This window comes from Phocoena sinus, chromosome 3 (assembly GCF_008692025.1).
Source record: "Phocoena sinus isolate mPhoSin1 chromosome 3, mPhoSin1.pri, whole genome shotgun sequence".
NCBI lineage: Eukaryota > Metazoa > Chordata > Mammalia > Artiodactyla > Phocoenidae > Phocoena > Phocoena sinus.
In genome coordinates, this window is record NC_045765.1 from 67,519,829 (window position 1) to 67,536,036 (window position 16,208).

General features: G+C 41.6%; 1 protein-coding gene across 1 annotated transcript; it reads right to left on the reverse strand.

The window, feature by feature from the left end:
* Positions 1-711: 711 nt before the first annotated feature.
* PHAX (phosphorylated adaptor for RNA export) lies at positions 712-15,892 on the reverse strand. The gene is made up of 5 exons (XM_032628757.1): positions 15,198-15,892; positions 12,721-13,334; positions 10,287-10,407; positions 7,539-7,622; positions 712-1,980 (listed from the first exon to the last, which is right to left on the reverse strand). Exons 1-5 carry the CDS (start codon positions 15,291-15,293, stop codon positions 1,711-1,713), a joined length of 1,185 nt encoding a protein of 394 aa, XP_032484648.1. The 5' UTR covers positions 15,294-15,892; the 3' UTR covers positions 712-1,710.
* Between the last annotated feature and the right edge of the window lie 316 nt (positions 15,893-16,208).

Consider the following 16,208-nt stretch of genomic DNA (forward strand, 5'->3'; position numbering starts at 1 on the left):
CATTAGGATGTACTACAATCCAGAATTCTGGTTTGCAAATGTTAAGGAAATAACAATGATGAAAACAATCCGGGAAGGGGGGAATGAGGGAGGAGCAATCCACTGAAGATGAAGTAGCCTGAGGCATTAATGTCCCTCAAATACTGTAACTTTCACTAGAAAAATTAGCAGTATTTACATTTCTGAATGTTGATTATCTTTCCTGATATACTATACCTTTTTTTTTTTTTGCGGTACGTGGGCCTCTCACTGTTGTGGCCTCTCCTGCTGCGGAGCACAGGCTCTGGACGCGCAGGCTCAGCGGCCATGGTTCACGGGACCAGCTGCTCCGCGGCATGGGCATGTGGGATCTTCCCGGACCGGGGCATGAACCCGCGTCCCCTGAATCGGCAGGCAGACTCCTAACCACTGGGCCATCAGGGAAGCCCTACTATACCTTTAAAATCACCTTACATAAAATAATCTCAGGGACTGTGGTGATCACTTTACAAGGCATAAAAATACTGAATCACTATGTTGTATACCTGAAACTAATGTAATATTGTAAATCAATTATACTTCAATTTAAAAAAATTCTTTAAATAAATAAATGGTTAAAAAATCTCAGGGATAATGTTTAAATACTTACCTATTTAAAATGTTTCTTTCCTAGGTTATAGCAATTTTATGAAAGAACATTTGAGATTAAAAAATAAAATCACTTGAAACTCATTAAGGACTGCCAGAACTCCACTTTTATTTTTGCATTCTTTATGAAAAAAACGTAACCAATTACCATTTCCTTTTCTTTCCCTGCTTACTTAGCTCCAACTTCAATGATCATGTATTTCAGAAACTACTGAAAGACTTCAAGTACACTGCTGCAAAGAATAGCTAATAATTGCTCCCTACATATTTTTGCTTAATCTATTTTGTAAACTGTAGTCAACTCCTGGAACATCTTAAGTAAACTACCTTTATTTCCTTAAATAAAAATGAATAATTTTAAACATCATGCAGATGAAACATTTTTAATACCTAACTTCCTTAACATAAGGTAAAACAGTCTTAGGCAGGCTGTCACTGGGAATTTTTTAAATGTCATGGTAATTATGCAGGTATGGATCATATTCAGTATTTAACATATGACCAAGGTAACTAATAAGAGGTCAAAAACAAAGTTAAAGTTAAGCACAGATACTTCTTTGAAAAGGTTCTGATGTTTATTTACTTCTGCACAAACAACTTAAGTGGGACGAGCCACTAGTATAAACCTATTTTTAGTCTCTATTATTAAAACTGCTTAAGACTTCTTAGAACACAGAAAAACTAAATTTGAATGCATTTGTAATAGCTTAACAATTTGTCTTAGGATCTTTTAATGGAATGTTTGAAACCAATCATAATTCACTGCAAAGATAAATCAGAAAAAGAAAACAAACTTTTGAATGGCATGTTATAATGACCTGGACAAAACTGATTATCAACTAGTAATGATTAGCACATGCAATAGACTGAGAAATTAAATCCTCTGCTATATACTTTTGTCAGACATGAGAAAGTTTTAAATGTTCTTATTGCATTCATCTCCCACATATTCAACTTTATTTAAAACAAGACAACAGTTCTCTCCAGATTTTTGGGTTTATCAGTGCAAAGTAAAATAAAGCAATCTCAGTAGAAATGGTTTATTACAATGTTATCTTAGAAAGGCTTATTTCTCAAAATGTCCTAAAAGATGTCCAAATCATGAGAATGATCAACCTCAATGGCTTCCTCTGCATCCAACTTTGTTTCTCCGTGTCCTTCCTGTGATTCATCAAGAGAGGCCAGGGCCTCATTTGTGTCACTTGCAAAAGTCTCTCGTGATGTATCGTCATCTTCTAGAAAATTTAGGCTTTTAATAGCTTGTTTCATCTTTTTTCCCAACACTTGTGTTCTTCTCTTCCTAGCAGCTTTTTTATTTTCATATTCCTTTTGATTTTCAATGTAGAAAATGTCCTACAATAAAGGAACAACTTTAGTAAACAAGAACTACCATTTATTGAAAGCCTGTTATAAGGCAGACTCTTTATATTATCTCCATTTTCCACACACAAAAAATATTAGATTCATAATTGAACACAGAGTCCAAGATATTTAATAAATCCTCATTCCAAGTTGAGAGGATGAAGCTATGATTCAAACTCAGCCTAGTGTTAGGTCTAGGGTCCATGCTTATTATACCATATACATCAATCTATAAAGGTTTTCTAAATAGAAATATACAGTAGAAAAATCATATTGTTTAGGATTTAAATAAAATATATTTTATCACAACAAAACAAAGTCTTTGGTATAATAATTTACTAACTCTGAAATGTCATCATAACCACATGTTATATGCTAAGAAACTGGCCAGGCCCGAACTGTGTGACTAAATATGATTATGTAACCTACACAACGCAAGAAAAATTCCAGCCCTTAAACACTGCCTGTAATTAACATGTGAGACTGTAAATCTCCGCCAAAAACTTTTATCACAAGGCATAAAAATGATATAGTCAGCACTTGGATTCCAGGGTGCCAGAAAAAGGATTTTATAGTATGAAAATATGAGAATCTTCTAGTACAGGGTTTTTCAAGTATGGCACTACTAAAACCGCAAAACCAAGGAATTCTTTGTGTAGCAGTCTGCTGTGTGCATTGCAGGATGTTCAGCAGCCTACCTGGCCTCTACCCACTAGCACACCCACCCCACCACCAAACGGTGACAACCAAAATTACCCCTAGACATTGCCAAATATCCTCTGAGAGGCAAAACTGCCAGTGAATGAGAACGGTTCAAGTAGAAAATACATTTCCATTAAAACACTACATGGAAAAACAAAATAACTTCTGGGAACCTTGATACAGATAGATAATATAATTTTAGAGGGCACAAAAAAAAAAAAGGTCAGGGATCTAGAGAGAAGGCAAAAATGATGCTGCTAATACAAAAAAGATTCAAAGATTTAAAAGAGAAGCTAGTAGGACACACTTTTGACATCCTATTATATTCTAGGAAGTGACTCTTAAAAGCTGTAGCCAAGGGCTTCCCTGGTGGCGCAGTGGTTGAGAGTCCGCCTGCCGATGCAGGGGACACAGGTTCGTGCCCCGGTCTGGGAAGATCCCACATGCCGCGGAGCGGCTGGGCCCGTGAGCCATGGCCGCTGAGCCTACGCGTCCGGAGCCTGCGCGTCCAGAGCCTGTGCTCCACAACACAAGAGGCCACAACAGTGAGAGGCCCGCGTACCGTAAAAAAAAGCTGTAGCCAAGTCAGTTCCTACTACATTCTTAAAGTGCATAAAGTGCAAATCCCTTCTTGTTTATAAAAAACAAGATGGAGGATGGTGAGATAAAGGGGGCCCTCTGCTTCACTAAATAGTAAAAGCAGCACACGGAATTAGCAGAGGAAGGAGTAAGGAACCCCGAAATGAATGCAATAAGGGAAAGCTTCAGAATATGAGAGCTTTGATGAAGAGAAGGAATGAAAGTATTTGCTAAAGAAATGAGGATGGGGGTGGAGAAGGAGGGTACATATGTGAGAAAAAAGCACAGGAAGGACAAAAAGGGTGAATTCAGAGGAAAATGAGGCCAGCTACCAATTCCTGAATGAGCACTTTTATGTGCCAGGCATTACGTTGAGAACTTTACACAGGTGTGAACTCTTTTCATTCACACAAGAACCTTATGAGGTGGGGATTATACTTGTTTTCAGATGAGGAAAGTGAGGCTCAAGATTAGGTATAAAGTCTAAACTCATAAATGATTTCTTCAAATCCATATTCTTAAACCTTAAACCTTCGCAAGAGTGTGATAATTCACAATTTTTTCAAGAGTCTACTTACCTTCAAGTAGAGCAACAGTAGAAGTATTTTCATTTTATATGGAAGCACATCCAAACATCTTGATAAAAACAATTCTAACTAGTACAATGCTTGGCAACACTAAATAAAACTATGAAGTTCCCCTTTTCCCTCCAAATATGGCAATCCTTATTTAAAAGGAATGTTATTCTCATGGGTTACGAATTTAAACAGAACTGGGATGACCCAAAGAAATGTCTTTGTGGCATATTATTAATGTTGTTACAACAAATGCAGACAACAGATAATCTGAGAGCAACTTTTTTCTCCCATCCATCTCTTTGTATAATTAACTCTGCAAGTTAAGAACCTGAAGTGCATACTATTTTCAGAGGGAGTACGTTATAGGTGGACTTAACTTTTTTTTTTTTTTTTTAAACATAGTCAATTTTATTCTCCTTAAACCACAAAATAGAGTCTTTGGTTGTAAAAACACCACTAGCTACAGTCTTGCCAGGAGGTCCTGGCTGGGGAGGGGGCAGTTAGCTGGCAGCCAGAACTCCTGAGGGAGGGACCTCTTTAAAATGCTGACAGCCAGGTGGCGGGGCCCCCACACCAAGTCGGGGGAAGCACCCCGACCCTCTAGGAGGGCACCGGGCCAGGCCCCGGCGCCGCAGCCACACGGCGCAGCGGCTGCTGCACAGCACCACCTCCTCAGGGTCCGCGGCACCGGCAGAGGGCCTGCCCAGAAGCACCACGGCCACCTCTCCATCCTCCTCCAGAAGACCGGGGCTCAGAGATGGCTCTGAGGACCTCAGCTCCTCAGCAAAATCTGGGGACAAGCGTCCCAGAGAGGTGCTGGTCTGGGGGCCGAGGTCTTCCCAGGGGGTCGGTGATGGGGTGGGCGTGGGCGAAGGGGCCTTGGCCAGGCACCCCAGGGGTCCCTGCTTCACAAATTAACTTCTAACTATTCTTACTTTTTCTTTCTTCACAAACTTTGTATTGTCTAAAACAAATTATAAGGCCATATACCGAAACAAAATCAAATGAGAAAAAGTTGAAAACAAGCCCACTCAGTTCAGTTTTGGCTTCCAAGTTCTACAGACTGTGATTGTTAGCAATATAGTGACAAAAAGAATAATTATAACACCATTATTTGGATGGCACATGAAATTACCTATAATAAAATTATATCTGCCTTAGGCTTTTCTCTCTAGTAACAAAGATAGTCAATCCACGCACATACAGAAAATTTGGTAAAAAAAAAAAACCAGAAAAATCTTAAAAGACAAAACATTTATAATCCCTTACAACAGACCAAATCATTGGTAACATTTTGGTGCTTTAACTGCCAGTCTATTGTCCCATGCCTCTTTTTCTCTATAAATTTGTACTTTGTCGTTTTAAAAAATTCAGTTATTATTGCATTTTCTAATTTTCTTAAAATTGCTTCACAAAAATAGAGGCTACAGGATAGCTGTTTTAAGAATGTCCCTATTAGTCAACATTCCCCTATTATTAGATACTACAAACGTTTGTTGTTTATTATAATGCAATGTTTCTGGTTGTTCAAGATAAAAATCTACTAACATTAAATCTCCTTCTCCACAATGAGTTAGAAAAAATGAATTTCAAAGATAGGTGATTCAGGTCTTCCCTGGTGGCGCCGTGGTTGAGGGTCTGCCTGCTGATGCAGGGGACACGGGTTCGTGCCCAGTCCGGGAGGATCCTATGTGCCGCGGAGCGGCTGGGCCCGTGAGCCATGGCCACTAAGCCTGCGCGTCGGGAGCCTGTGCTCCGCAACGGGAGAGGCCACAGCAGTGAGAGGCCCGCGTACCGCAAAAAAAAAAAAAAAAAAAAAGATAGGTGATTCAGTGAAAACAGCATGGGTTTGAAGTCAGAGTCCTTCCTGTGTGATCTCAGACCTATCCTTTTTATTGCTCTGCATTTGCATATCAGGGTAATACCCAATGATAGACAGTGCCAGGCTGATGGTGAATAAATGTTATTTTCTTCTCTCCCGCTTCTGGAAATTGTCCAAGTTTAGTTGACAAACAGCTTTTCTAGACATCATTTTATTTAACTCCTTTATAGCAATATTAAATAGGCAGGGCACATATTAAAGTCTTCACTTTATAGATGAGAAAATCAAGGCTGAGGGAGAGTAAGCAATCTGCTCATAGTCATATAATCACTAAATGGCAAAATTAAGATTAAAACCTAGATTTTGAATCTTAGAGAATTCTTTTCATCACATCATGCAATATCTTTGAAAAGAGTCACATTTTGCTATCTAACAAAGACCCAAGAAGAATGTTCCTTCTAAGTACACACTCTGGTCAGGGGTTATATTGGGGGAGGAGGGAGAACATCATTAAGGTGTAAGTTCTGTTCTACCACTCAAAAGTTGTGTTCCCAAGGAAATTCACATTGTTATAAATTTATTATCAAAATAATTGTTCCAATGAGGAAAAAAAGTAGTTACAGAGTAGAGATTTCAAACGTGCAACAACAGTAACATTTCCTGTAGGAATTTCAGTAACAGATTTTTAAAAAAATGACTAAAAGTGAATAGCCAGAAAAAAGAAAAAAAACATTGAGCAGAGGCAAAATATGCTCACATGTAGCATCAGCTCAAGAGAAAAGGTTTTTATTTTTCTGTCATCATCAGCATTACATTAGTACGGCTAAAGCACATTCCTACGACCTTTATCACCCACTGTTATAATAAAGAGAATACAAAATTTCTCAAATATTGTAGCTGTTTTGCACATGTGTACCATCTCCTTCCTATGCAAGAAGATAGTTCTCAATTTTGATCGCATGTGCTAAATGCGAGTCATGTTCCTTAATTAATAAATTAAAAGGTAACTGAATTCTGAGGTGTGAAAAACCCACAGTGTATAAGATTTCCCATATGACATTCTGGTAATACAAAAATGATACTAAAATGCCTGGCTTCCAGTTTGTGAGGAATTAACAAAACAAATGTGTGAGCAGACAACAGAATGTGGTATATTCTATAAGAGAGCCATACTGGACTCATCAAAAGGTCTAAATCATGGAGAAAAATGTAGGATTAAACAGATCAAAAGAGATATAACAAATGGGATGTGGAAATCTAGATAGGATCCTGATTTGGGGAGGAAAAAAGCTAGAAAATACATTCTTGGGACAATTCAGGAAATTGGAATGAGGGCTAGATAGATACTGGGATGACGCTATGAAACTGTTCTTATTTTTCTTAGGTGTGGCTGTGTAGGATATTGGGAGATGCTTGTTGAAGTAATTAGGGCTGAATGTCATGATGTTTGCTCCTTATTTCCCAATGGTACAGAAAAAAAATTGTATAGGTAAAGTAAGAATGTCAAAATGTTAACCACCCCTGAACCTAGGTGAAGGATATATGGGTATTCATCCTGTTGTTTTTTCATCTATTCCACTTTTGAAATTTTTCATTAATAAAAAGTTGTAGGAGTAGAAAAAAATAATTACATGCTAAGAGACCAGGAAAAATTGCCATAAAAGAAATCTTGACCTTGGCTCTGAAAGGGAAGAAAATGAGGAGGCAGAGCTTTACCAAAGGAACAAGGTTTACTTGAAAAGAGACAATGAAAAATTGGTCAGTACAAGGCAGAGCAGGTAATAGAGATCAGTAGAAAATGAAGCTAGAGGCTGAGTGGGAGTTAAATTATGATGGATCTCAAAAGACAAGGACATTATTGTTTCTACCTTAATTTGTTCCTCACTGATACTAGGAGTGTTCTTCAGGAGATTCAGGAAAACTCCACCTGGTGTTCTTCTTCGACTACCATTCTACAAAAAGGAACAGAAAAATGATCCTGTGAAGACTCTTCCAGTGAATGGTCAAAGCAATTTTTAGAGACATTCCTAAGGAGGTATTAAGGTCTACAGTACCACTCCAGTTTAACTGCAGTGTCCTTCTCTCCTCTCCAGACTTCCATTTGCTCTATTTCTTTTCCCATGGCATGTATCACTTCTTGGCATACTTGAAGATACTACATTTATTCTTTACAGACTGTTTCCCTCCCACCCCCTACTACAACATAAGCTTCCTGTGTCTAGAACAGTGCCTGGCACACAGCAATAAAGAACTGTACAAGGAAAGAATGCATGCACCAAAAGAAAGTGAATTTGGACTTGCATCTTCCCAATATTCAGTAGATTTCCATTAGCTCACTGGTTTTATTACTACTGTATTATTACTACAGTATTAAAATTTTGATATAGGGAATTCCCTGGCAGTCCAGTGGTTAGGACTTGGTGGTTTCACTGCAGGGGGCCTGGATTTGATCCCTGGTTGGCGAACTAGTATCCCACAAGCTGTGTGGCACAGCAAGAAATTTTTAAAAAAACTTTTTTTAAAGTAAAATATTGATATAATCTATAACTTCGTGCTCAACTGAATGAAAATCTAGGTACCTTAAACAGTGACACAAACAGGGATGCGAGTACATTCATGATTATTATAATTTGTTTTGTTGTTAACTTCTGGAACCTATGTTCACAGGCTGTTTCCTCACCCAGTGCTATCACTTCTAACTGGTTTCTTTTCTCTCCATTTCCACAGCATAACATTTAGTCTCTTGTGATGTTATTATTCAAATTCATGAGGAACAAATAAGAAGGAAACCATTCAATCTTCATCCTCACCCTGTGCTGAAAGCTCAATTAAATGAGATCTGCAAAACCATTCATTCTATGGGATAAACTGCTACTGCTTGTGATCTGGCCCCAACCAGAGAAGTGCTCTTTATGCCATTCTGGAGCAATAAAGTATTTTTTAACTGTTTTTTCATTTTTGCTTCCTCAACCCCAGAAGCCTCTTTAGACATTTTGTTTCCTATTCACTCCTACCACCCATGAGATTTTAATACTCACAGATATACTTTATATTTATCTGTGCTTTTTACATAACAAGATTTTTGGGCGTTTTACCCCCAAGAACCAGTTTCCAAGAATGCATGAATTGGGCTTCACTGGTGGCGCAGTGGTTGAGAATCTGCCTGCCAATGCAGGAGACATGGGTTCGAGCCCTGGTCTGGGAAGATCCCCCATGCCGCGGAGCAACTAGGCCCGTGAGCCACAATTACTGAGCCTGCGCGTCTGGAGCCTGTGCTCTGCAACAAGAGAGGCCGCGACAGTGAGAGGCCCGCGCACTGCAAAGAAGAGTGGCCCCCACTTGCTGCAACTAGAGAAAGCCCTCACACAGAAACGAAGACCCAACACAGCCATAAATTAAAAAAAAAAAAAAATGCATGATTTAAATAAGCCAAAAGTAACATTTCTTTTTTTTTTTTTTCAATGAATTTATTTATGGCTGCATTGGGTCTTCTCTGCTGCGTGCGGGCTTTCTCTAGTTGTGGCGAGCGGGGGCTACCCTTTGGGGTGGTGCGCAGGCTTCTCATTGTGGTGGTGCGCAGGCTTCTCATTGTGGTGGCTTCTCTTGTTGCAGAGCACGGGCTCTAGGGCACGTGGACTTCAGTAGTTGTGGCGCATGGGCTTAGTTGCTCTGCAGCATGTGGGATCTTCCCGGACCAGGGCTCGAACCTGTGTCCCCTGCATTACCAGGCAGATTCTTAACCACTGAGCCACCAGGGAAGCCCCAAAAGTAACATTTCTGCTCACCACCACTAACTAAATTCTCGGCACTGTGGTAAGTACTTTATATGCATTATCTCATTTAATCCTTATAATAGAGGATTAATCCCATTTTATAGCTGAGACTGAGGTCTGAGAAGTATCGATAATTTAGCCAAATGTCACATCTAGTAAGCTGCACACCCAAAATTCAAAACCAGGTACCCCAAATTCCAAAACCCATATTCTCAAAATCTGAGCTTCCAGTTCCCCCCTCCAGACCTTTTTCTTAAAATTTCAGCCTTAATGAATCCTATAAGAGATCTGTTGTTGACTGCACACTAACAGGCTACAATTTAGGTATATTTTTTATAAGTAAAGTATTAATTGCAAAAACTGACCATACTGAATTTTTAAATTTTTTTTTATACATTTATTTGTTTTTTATTTATTTTTATTTTTGGCTGTGTTGGGTCTTTGCTGCTGTGTACGGGCTTTCTCTAGTTGCAGCGAGCGGGGGCTACTCTTTGCTGTGGTGCGCAGGCTTCTCATTGTGGTGGCTTCTCTTGCTGCGGAGCACAGGCTCTAGGCACGCGGGCTTCAGTAGTTGTGGCACACAGCCTTAGTTGCTCTGCAGCATGTGAGATCTTCCCCGACCAGGGCTCGAACCCTTGCCCCCTGCATTGGCAGGTGGATTCTTAACCACTGCGCCACCAGGGAAGCCCTGAATTTTTAAATTATTAATGAAGGTTTTTTAAAGTCTGAAACACACTGTAATAATTTATAAATAAGAGAACCAACAATCAGAGACAAGGGCATTTTATTAAAAAATCACATGAAATAATACAAAAGCAGAAAGAATGAAGCAGTTAGTCTTACCATTATAAAAAGGCCACCATTTTGTTCAACTTCAGCAGTTTCCATCAGAAGTTCAATTGCCTTTTTGTTCCCAATTATCCTCACTACTCGGGCTATCAAATCTTTCTTTGGTTCCTGCAACCTGATGAGGAACAAATGAAGTAATATTAAACTTTTTATTTGTTGCAAAACGTTGAGGAAATCTACCTTAGTCTCCAATTTAGTTCCTAGCTAGAATTAACTTCTTATTCTAATAACATTTGCTTTCCAAAATCCCCAATATTTAACCTTGGAATCACTGACATGGAAACATTCCTATCTTGGGTCACCCAAGGAGATCATAACCTCCAGGATCCACCTCAAGTCTCATAACTGGCATTTTCACTTTGCCTTATTGGATTATGGCATATTTCAAAAGAAACAGGCACACATAGCAAGGGGAATGGAAGCCTAAAAGCAAAAGAAGATACAACCAGTCTACTCTCATCAAAACAAATAGCAAACATATACCATGCTTTCTAAAAGTTAGCTCTCCTAACTCTAGAGATGTCTAAAAGCTTTAAAGTGGATTGGATTTTTCCCTCATGGGCTCCCTGCCTCAGAACAAGGAAATAGCTAATATTTACCAAAGGCTTATTATGGGATAAGCACAATCCTAAGAACTATACATGCATTATATCTCAGTTAATTCTCTCAACAACCTTATGAAGTAGATATTATTATTTTCATTTTACCACCGAGAGGTAAAAACACAGGGAGCCTAAGTAGGTAGCACTTCTGACATCAGAGCCCATACTCCATAGAGATGAAGGAGCATTAATATTACAGAAGTCTTACCAGTTCCCTAACCAGCCCTGGCTTCTTTTGTTTCTTCTCTGTTGTGGAAAGAGCAGTAGACTAGGAACAAAGGGGCTAGACTTTAGTTCCAGGTCTGACACTTATTAAATTTGTGACTTTGAGCAAGCCACACAACTACTGGGCCTCAGTTTCCTATTTGTAAAGTAAAGGCTTTGGTTTACAAAATCTCTAAGTTCCTTTCCAGAACTCAAATTCCAAACTCCCTCAGTATTTAAAAAAAATCCAGTACGAGTATTGACAGGCTTGCCTGGAAAGTAAACACTTGTTTTCCTACTAGCTATATTACTCTTGAACCTTACCTGTTTTCTGATTTGTGACACTATTCACTAGTGATTTAGAGCTAATAAAAAAGTAAACAAAATTTCAACTTTTTATTTATTTACTGACCTCCCTGGGCGGCTTGCAGGATCTTAGTTCGCCAACCAGGGATCAAACCCGGGCCCATGGCAATGAAAGTGCCAAGTCCTAACCACTGTACTGCCAGGGAATTCCCAAAATTTTAACTTTTAGTATTTATTGTTAAAAATACATGAAATGGGCTTCCCTGGTGGCGCAGTGGTTGAGAGTCCGTCTACTGATGCAGGGGACACAGGTTCGTGCCCCGGTCCAGGAAAATCCCACGTGCCGCAGAGCAGCTGGGCCCGTGAGCTATGGCCGCTGAGCCTGCGCGTCCGGAGCCTGTGCTCTGCAGCGGGAGAGGCCACAGCAGTGAGAGGCCCGTGTACCGCCAAAAATAAATAAATAAATAAAAAATACATGAAATGTAAATTTACCGTACATCAAGCAACTCTACTCCTATTTATCCAAAAGAAATGAAAATCTGTGTCCAAAGATGTGTACATGAAAGTTCATAACAGCATTATTCATAATTTCCCAAAAGGGTAACAGCCGATATGGATGTGTGCGTGCATATGCGTGTGCGTGTAAATAAACAAACTGCTGATTCCTGCTACAACATGGACGAATCTGAAAAACACTGCAGTAAGTGAAAATAGCCAGGCACAAGAGACCCCATACTGTGATTCCATTAACATGACATTTCCAAAAATGCAAATTGATAGCAACAGAAAGTAGATTAGCAGTTACGTGGGAATAGGAACAGGAACTAACTTTAAATGGGCACATGGTATGAGGGATCTTATAGGGTGATGGAAATGTTTTAAAAGTGCTTTATGGTAATCGTTGTACAACTGATAAACTTACTAAAAAAATCAACACTTGAAATGGATGAATTTTACCACATGTATACCATGCCTCAATAAAATTGTAAAAAAAAAAAAAACATGAATGCTTGAAAGCACTCCAAAAAACCTACATGATTTAAAAGGATATGTTTTTACCTAAAGAGTTCTATAGCACTAAATGGAAAGAGTTGCTCAAAAGTTCATAAAAATCTGCAAAATTATTCTATCAGGTCTGCCCAAATTTAAGAACACCCAGCTATATTCATATAACCACATAAGCCTAGAGTTCCTGCCTTGAATTTAAAAATTTCAAAAAGGAACACCATTGTCAGTGTATTTGGAATCTATGTTATTTCTCATAAATGGAAGACAATTGGTCAAGTGCTCACTTGTAGACAAATTTAAATACTCACCTAAAAGAAATTTCATCAGCCACTTTCTCTTGAGAATCGTCCTCTGTGATCTCATATCGGCCTTTATAGTTCATTTCTAGTCTGTCTCCTAGTCTGTCTTTGACAGGTCGTTTCCTTTTGAGATGACCTTGCCCATTTTCCTCCTCCTTTGATCCCGTTTTTTTGCCACCATGCATATATTCATCTAGCTCTTTGTCTAATTCTTTTGTATGCTCTTGGGATTCCCTCTTAAGTTTCTTAGCAAGCAAATAATTGTACGTCTCGGATTCTCTGCTTCTGTCAATAGTGCCCTCCATTCCCAAGATACCAAGTTCAGTGGCCACTGCATCTTGATTCTGTTCCTGCAGCACAGCACCCCATATGTTGTTAACCTTCTTCCCTCCGGCAGCAGGCGGTTTCTGGCTGCTCTGGCCAAACTGAAAAGGCTCTGGTTTGGGAGGAGTGTTAAAACATTTTTGTCGTTTGCGCTTCCAGAGAGAGCTATCATCATCTGAATCCGAAAAACTCTCCTCACTTGAATCCACACTTTTAACAGTCCGATAATGTGATACTGGAGCACACACTGTTGCAGTACTCTGGAAGGGCCTCACTGCACAGTCCCCACCTAGTGCTTTCTGCAAGTGAAAGAAAATACAATCAATTCCATAAAATACATTAACTCCACACATCATGTGGTTTTTTTTTTTTTTTTGCGGTACGCGGGCCTCTCACTGTTGTGGCCTCTCTCGTTGCGGAGCACAGGCTCCGGACGCGCAGGCTCAGCAGCCATAGCTGACGGGCCTAGCCGCTCCGCGGCACGTGGGATCTTCCCGAACCGGGGCACGAACCCGTGTCCCCTGCATCGACAGGCGGACTCTCAACCACTGCGCCACCAGGGAAGCCCCACCATGTGCTTTTTAAAAAATTATTTAGGGATTCAGCTGGACCATTTTGAAGGAGGAATGATCTTCAAAGATCTCTGAAACCAACCGAGGCCCTGCATTTCTAAAGGTCTACATGGAATTTCCTTTTTTTTCCTTTTTTTTGCCTGCGCCGTGCGTCTTACAGGATCCCTGTTCCCTGACCAGGGATCAAACCCGGGCGGGCAGTGAAAGCGCCAAATTCTAACCACTAGACCACCAGGGAACTCCCTGGAATTTCCACTTTAAAAGCCACAAATTCATATTTCTATATAGCTAATACAGCACTTAGTTCTAAGACCCCTTTTTAAAAATTTCCAAAGCTTTTAATTCCCACCTTTAGAAAATTTTCAATCTTTTAAGTTATTGTCAGAATGTTTGAAAATGACATACACGATGTTACTAGCAGTTAAAACAGAACGTGTCTTCTTCCTTTCCAAAGATGCCTGCCATGCATTTGATTACATCAACTGCCTTTATATGGTTTTGTGACTATGTTCCTTTTAGACTAGACAGTAAACTCCTATGTGTAAGAATCTCCGACAAATTACTTTTAAAACTGCAGAGTCCGTGGCATTAAGTTTACCAAGTCATGGGTCAATCTATGTAAAACAAACTGAAAGAGACTAAAAAACAAAATATTTTGGTACCGATTTCCTAAGAAATTTCTATGCAAAAGGAATCACCTTTGCTTTTTCAACTAACATTAAAAAAGTATTTGTTAAGTTCCTAATATGTGCTAGAAATGGGGGTGGGGTATTTTAAGTCTAGAAGGTAAGTCTTCCTATTTTGAAATAATAATGGCACTAACACTTGTCAGCCATTACTCAGGCTCCACTGAATCCTGACAGTCACCCTATTATTGTCGTACTATTATCATTCCTATTCTAAGATGGGGACACCAGGCTAAATGTCAGAGGTCACACAGTGGCGGCGCCAGGATTCGAACGCGGGTAGACTGGCACTAAAGCCTTCTCAAAAGAGCTTGCTACTCAGTAGGGCGGCCAAGACAAACGCCTACTTAGAAACCTGGGAAGCTAACACAAAACCCAGTGCCACATTATGGCATGACGAAGCTACGTTCCAGGGGAATATGGAAGACCAGGCCTCTGAGCAAGTGATGAACTTCATCCCTGGTCCTCACTCCCTTTCTGCTCAGCGTGCACATGAGCGCCACAGGCTGTTTGCGGGCAGAGGTCCCCAGGTTCTACATTTTCGGCAAAAAAATGCCCTTCCGAGACAACCTAGCGGCGCCGAAGTGGGGAAGCCCGTAGGTTTAAAAAACGAGGAGCGGAGCACCGGAGGCGGGGAAGAGGCAGCCGCAAGCCCGACTCCGGGAGACAGCCCGCCTCGCGGAACCCGCTTCGCAGCGAGACGCCGGGCTAGGTTCGTACAGCCTCCTATCCCCGCAAACTCCCTCGCTCCGCGCGCCGGGCCGCGGGACGCCCGCCCGCCCCTCACCCTCCCCGCCGCACCGGCTCGCGCGCCGGGCCCGGGGACGACCACCCCTCATCGCAGCCCGGGCTCCGCGCTCCGCGCTTCCGGCCCAGAGTCACCCGCCCCCCTCTCCGCACTCACCGGCACCTGCGGCGGCCTGTCGCTGGGTGCCACCGTCATGTCGGAATCCGAGTCAGAAAGCTGCCCATCTTCCATGTCGCCTGCCTCCTGCGCCATCTTCCCGCGGCGCGGTGCAGCGGGCCGAGAGGGCACTTCCGGCGGGGCGGCGGGCTGGTCCGGCTGGCTCTGACTGGTCGGGCGCCCCCGCGAGGGGGCTGCTCCCGCCCCGGCCGCCGGTGGACCCAGACGCCTGGGTCGAGGCTCGCAGATGTTGCGTCATCATTGCAACCTGCTCGCTTAACGCTATTCTGGAAGAATGAGTCCTCTGCTCCTGCAGCACTCTGGCGCGTTCCCTACCGACCTGTTTCCGGCAAACCTAAAGATGCGCCTGGATGGCAGCCATGAGGGATTTCTCCCTCGGCCTCACAACCCTCGCCTGGATGCTCTGGGCAGGCCTTCCTGCTTCCATTCTTGCTCCTCTGCGATCCACCGCGCATGTAGCTTCCCGGGGAACCTTCCAGACGGGACGTGAGGTCACCGCCTTGCTCAGACTTTCCAGGGCTTTTCTCCGCACGATAAGGCTTGAGTTCTCAGCATTGCCAGCAGGGCTGCGGGTGTGTGCCTGTCTGGTGTCCCCCTCCGGCTCTCCAACCACGCTGGCGCTGCTCACGTTGTTCCTCTGGCACCCTTTGTCCTTTCCCTGCCCAAGGGCTTTGCAGTTGCTGTTCCCTCTGCCTGGCTGACTCTCCAACACCCGACACCCCGTTGCACAGGTTATGCTGTCTCATGATTCAGGATTCTGATTAAATGCCACCTTCTCAGAGAGGTCTTCTTCAACCACCCTCACTAAAACAGGGTCTCTCCTGTCACTCTCAAACCCTTTTTTTTCCCCTCATGGCATCAATAGTCATATGTGTATTTAAAAAATTTTTTGTCTGAGCTCCCCACTAAAATGTCAGTTTTATTCGCTGTTGTTTCTTCCTGCGAACATACATGACTTCTTGTATGTAAAGACGGTCAAGAAATATTTGA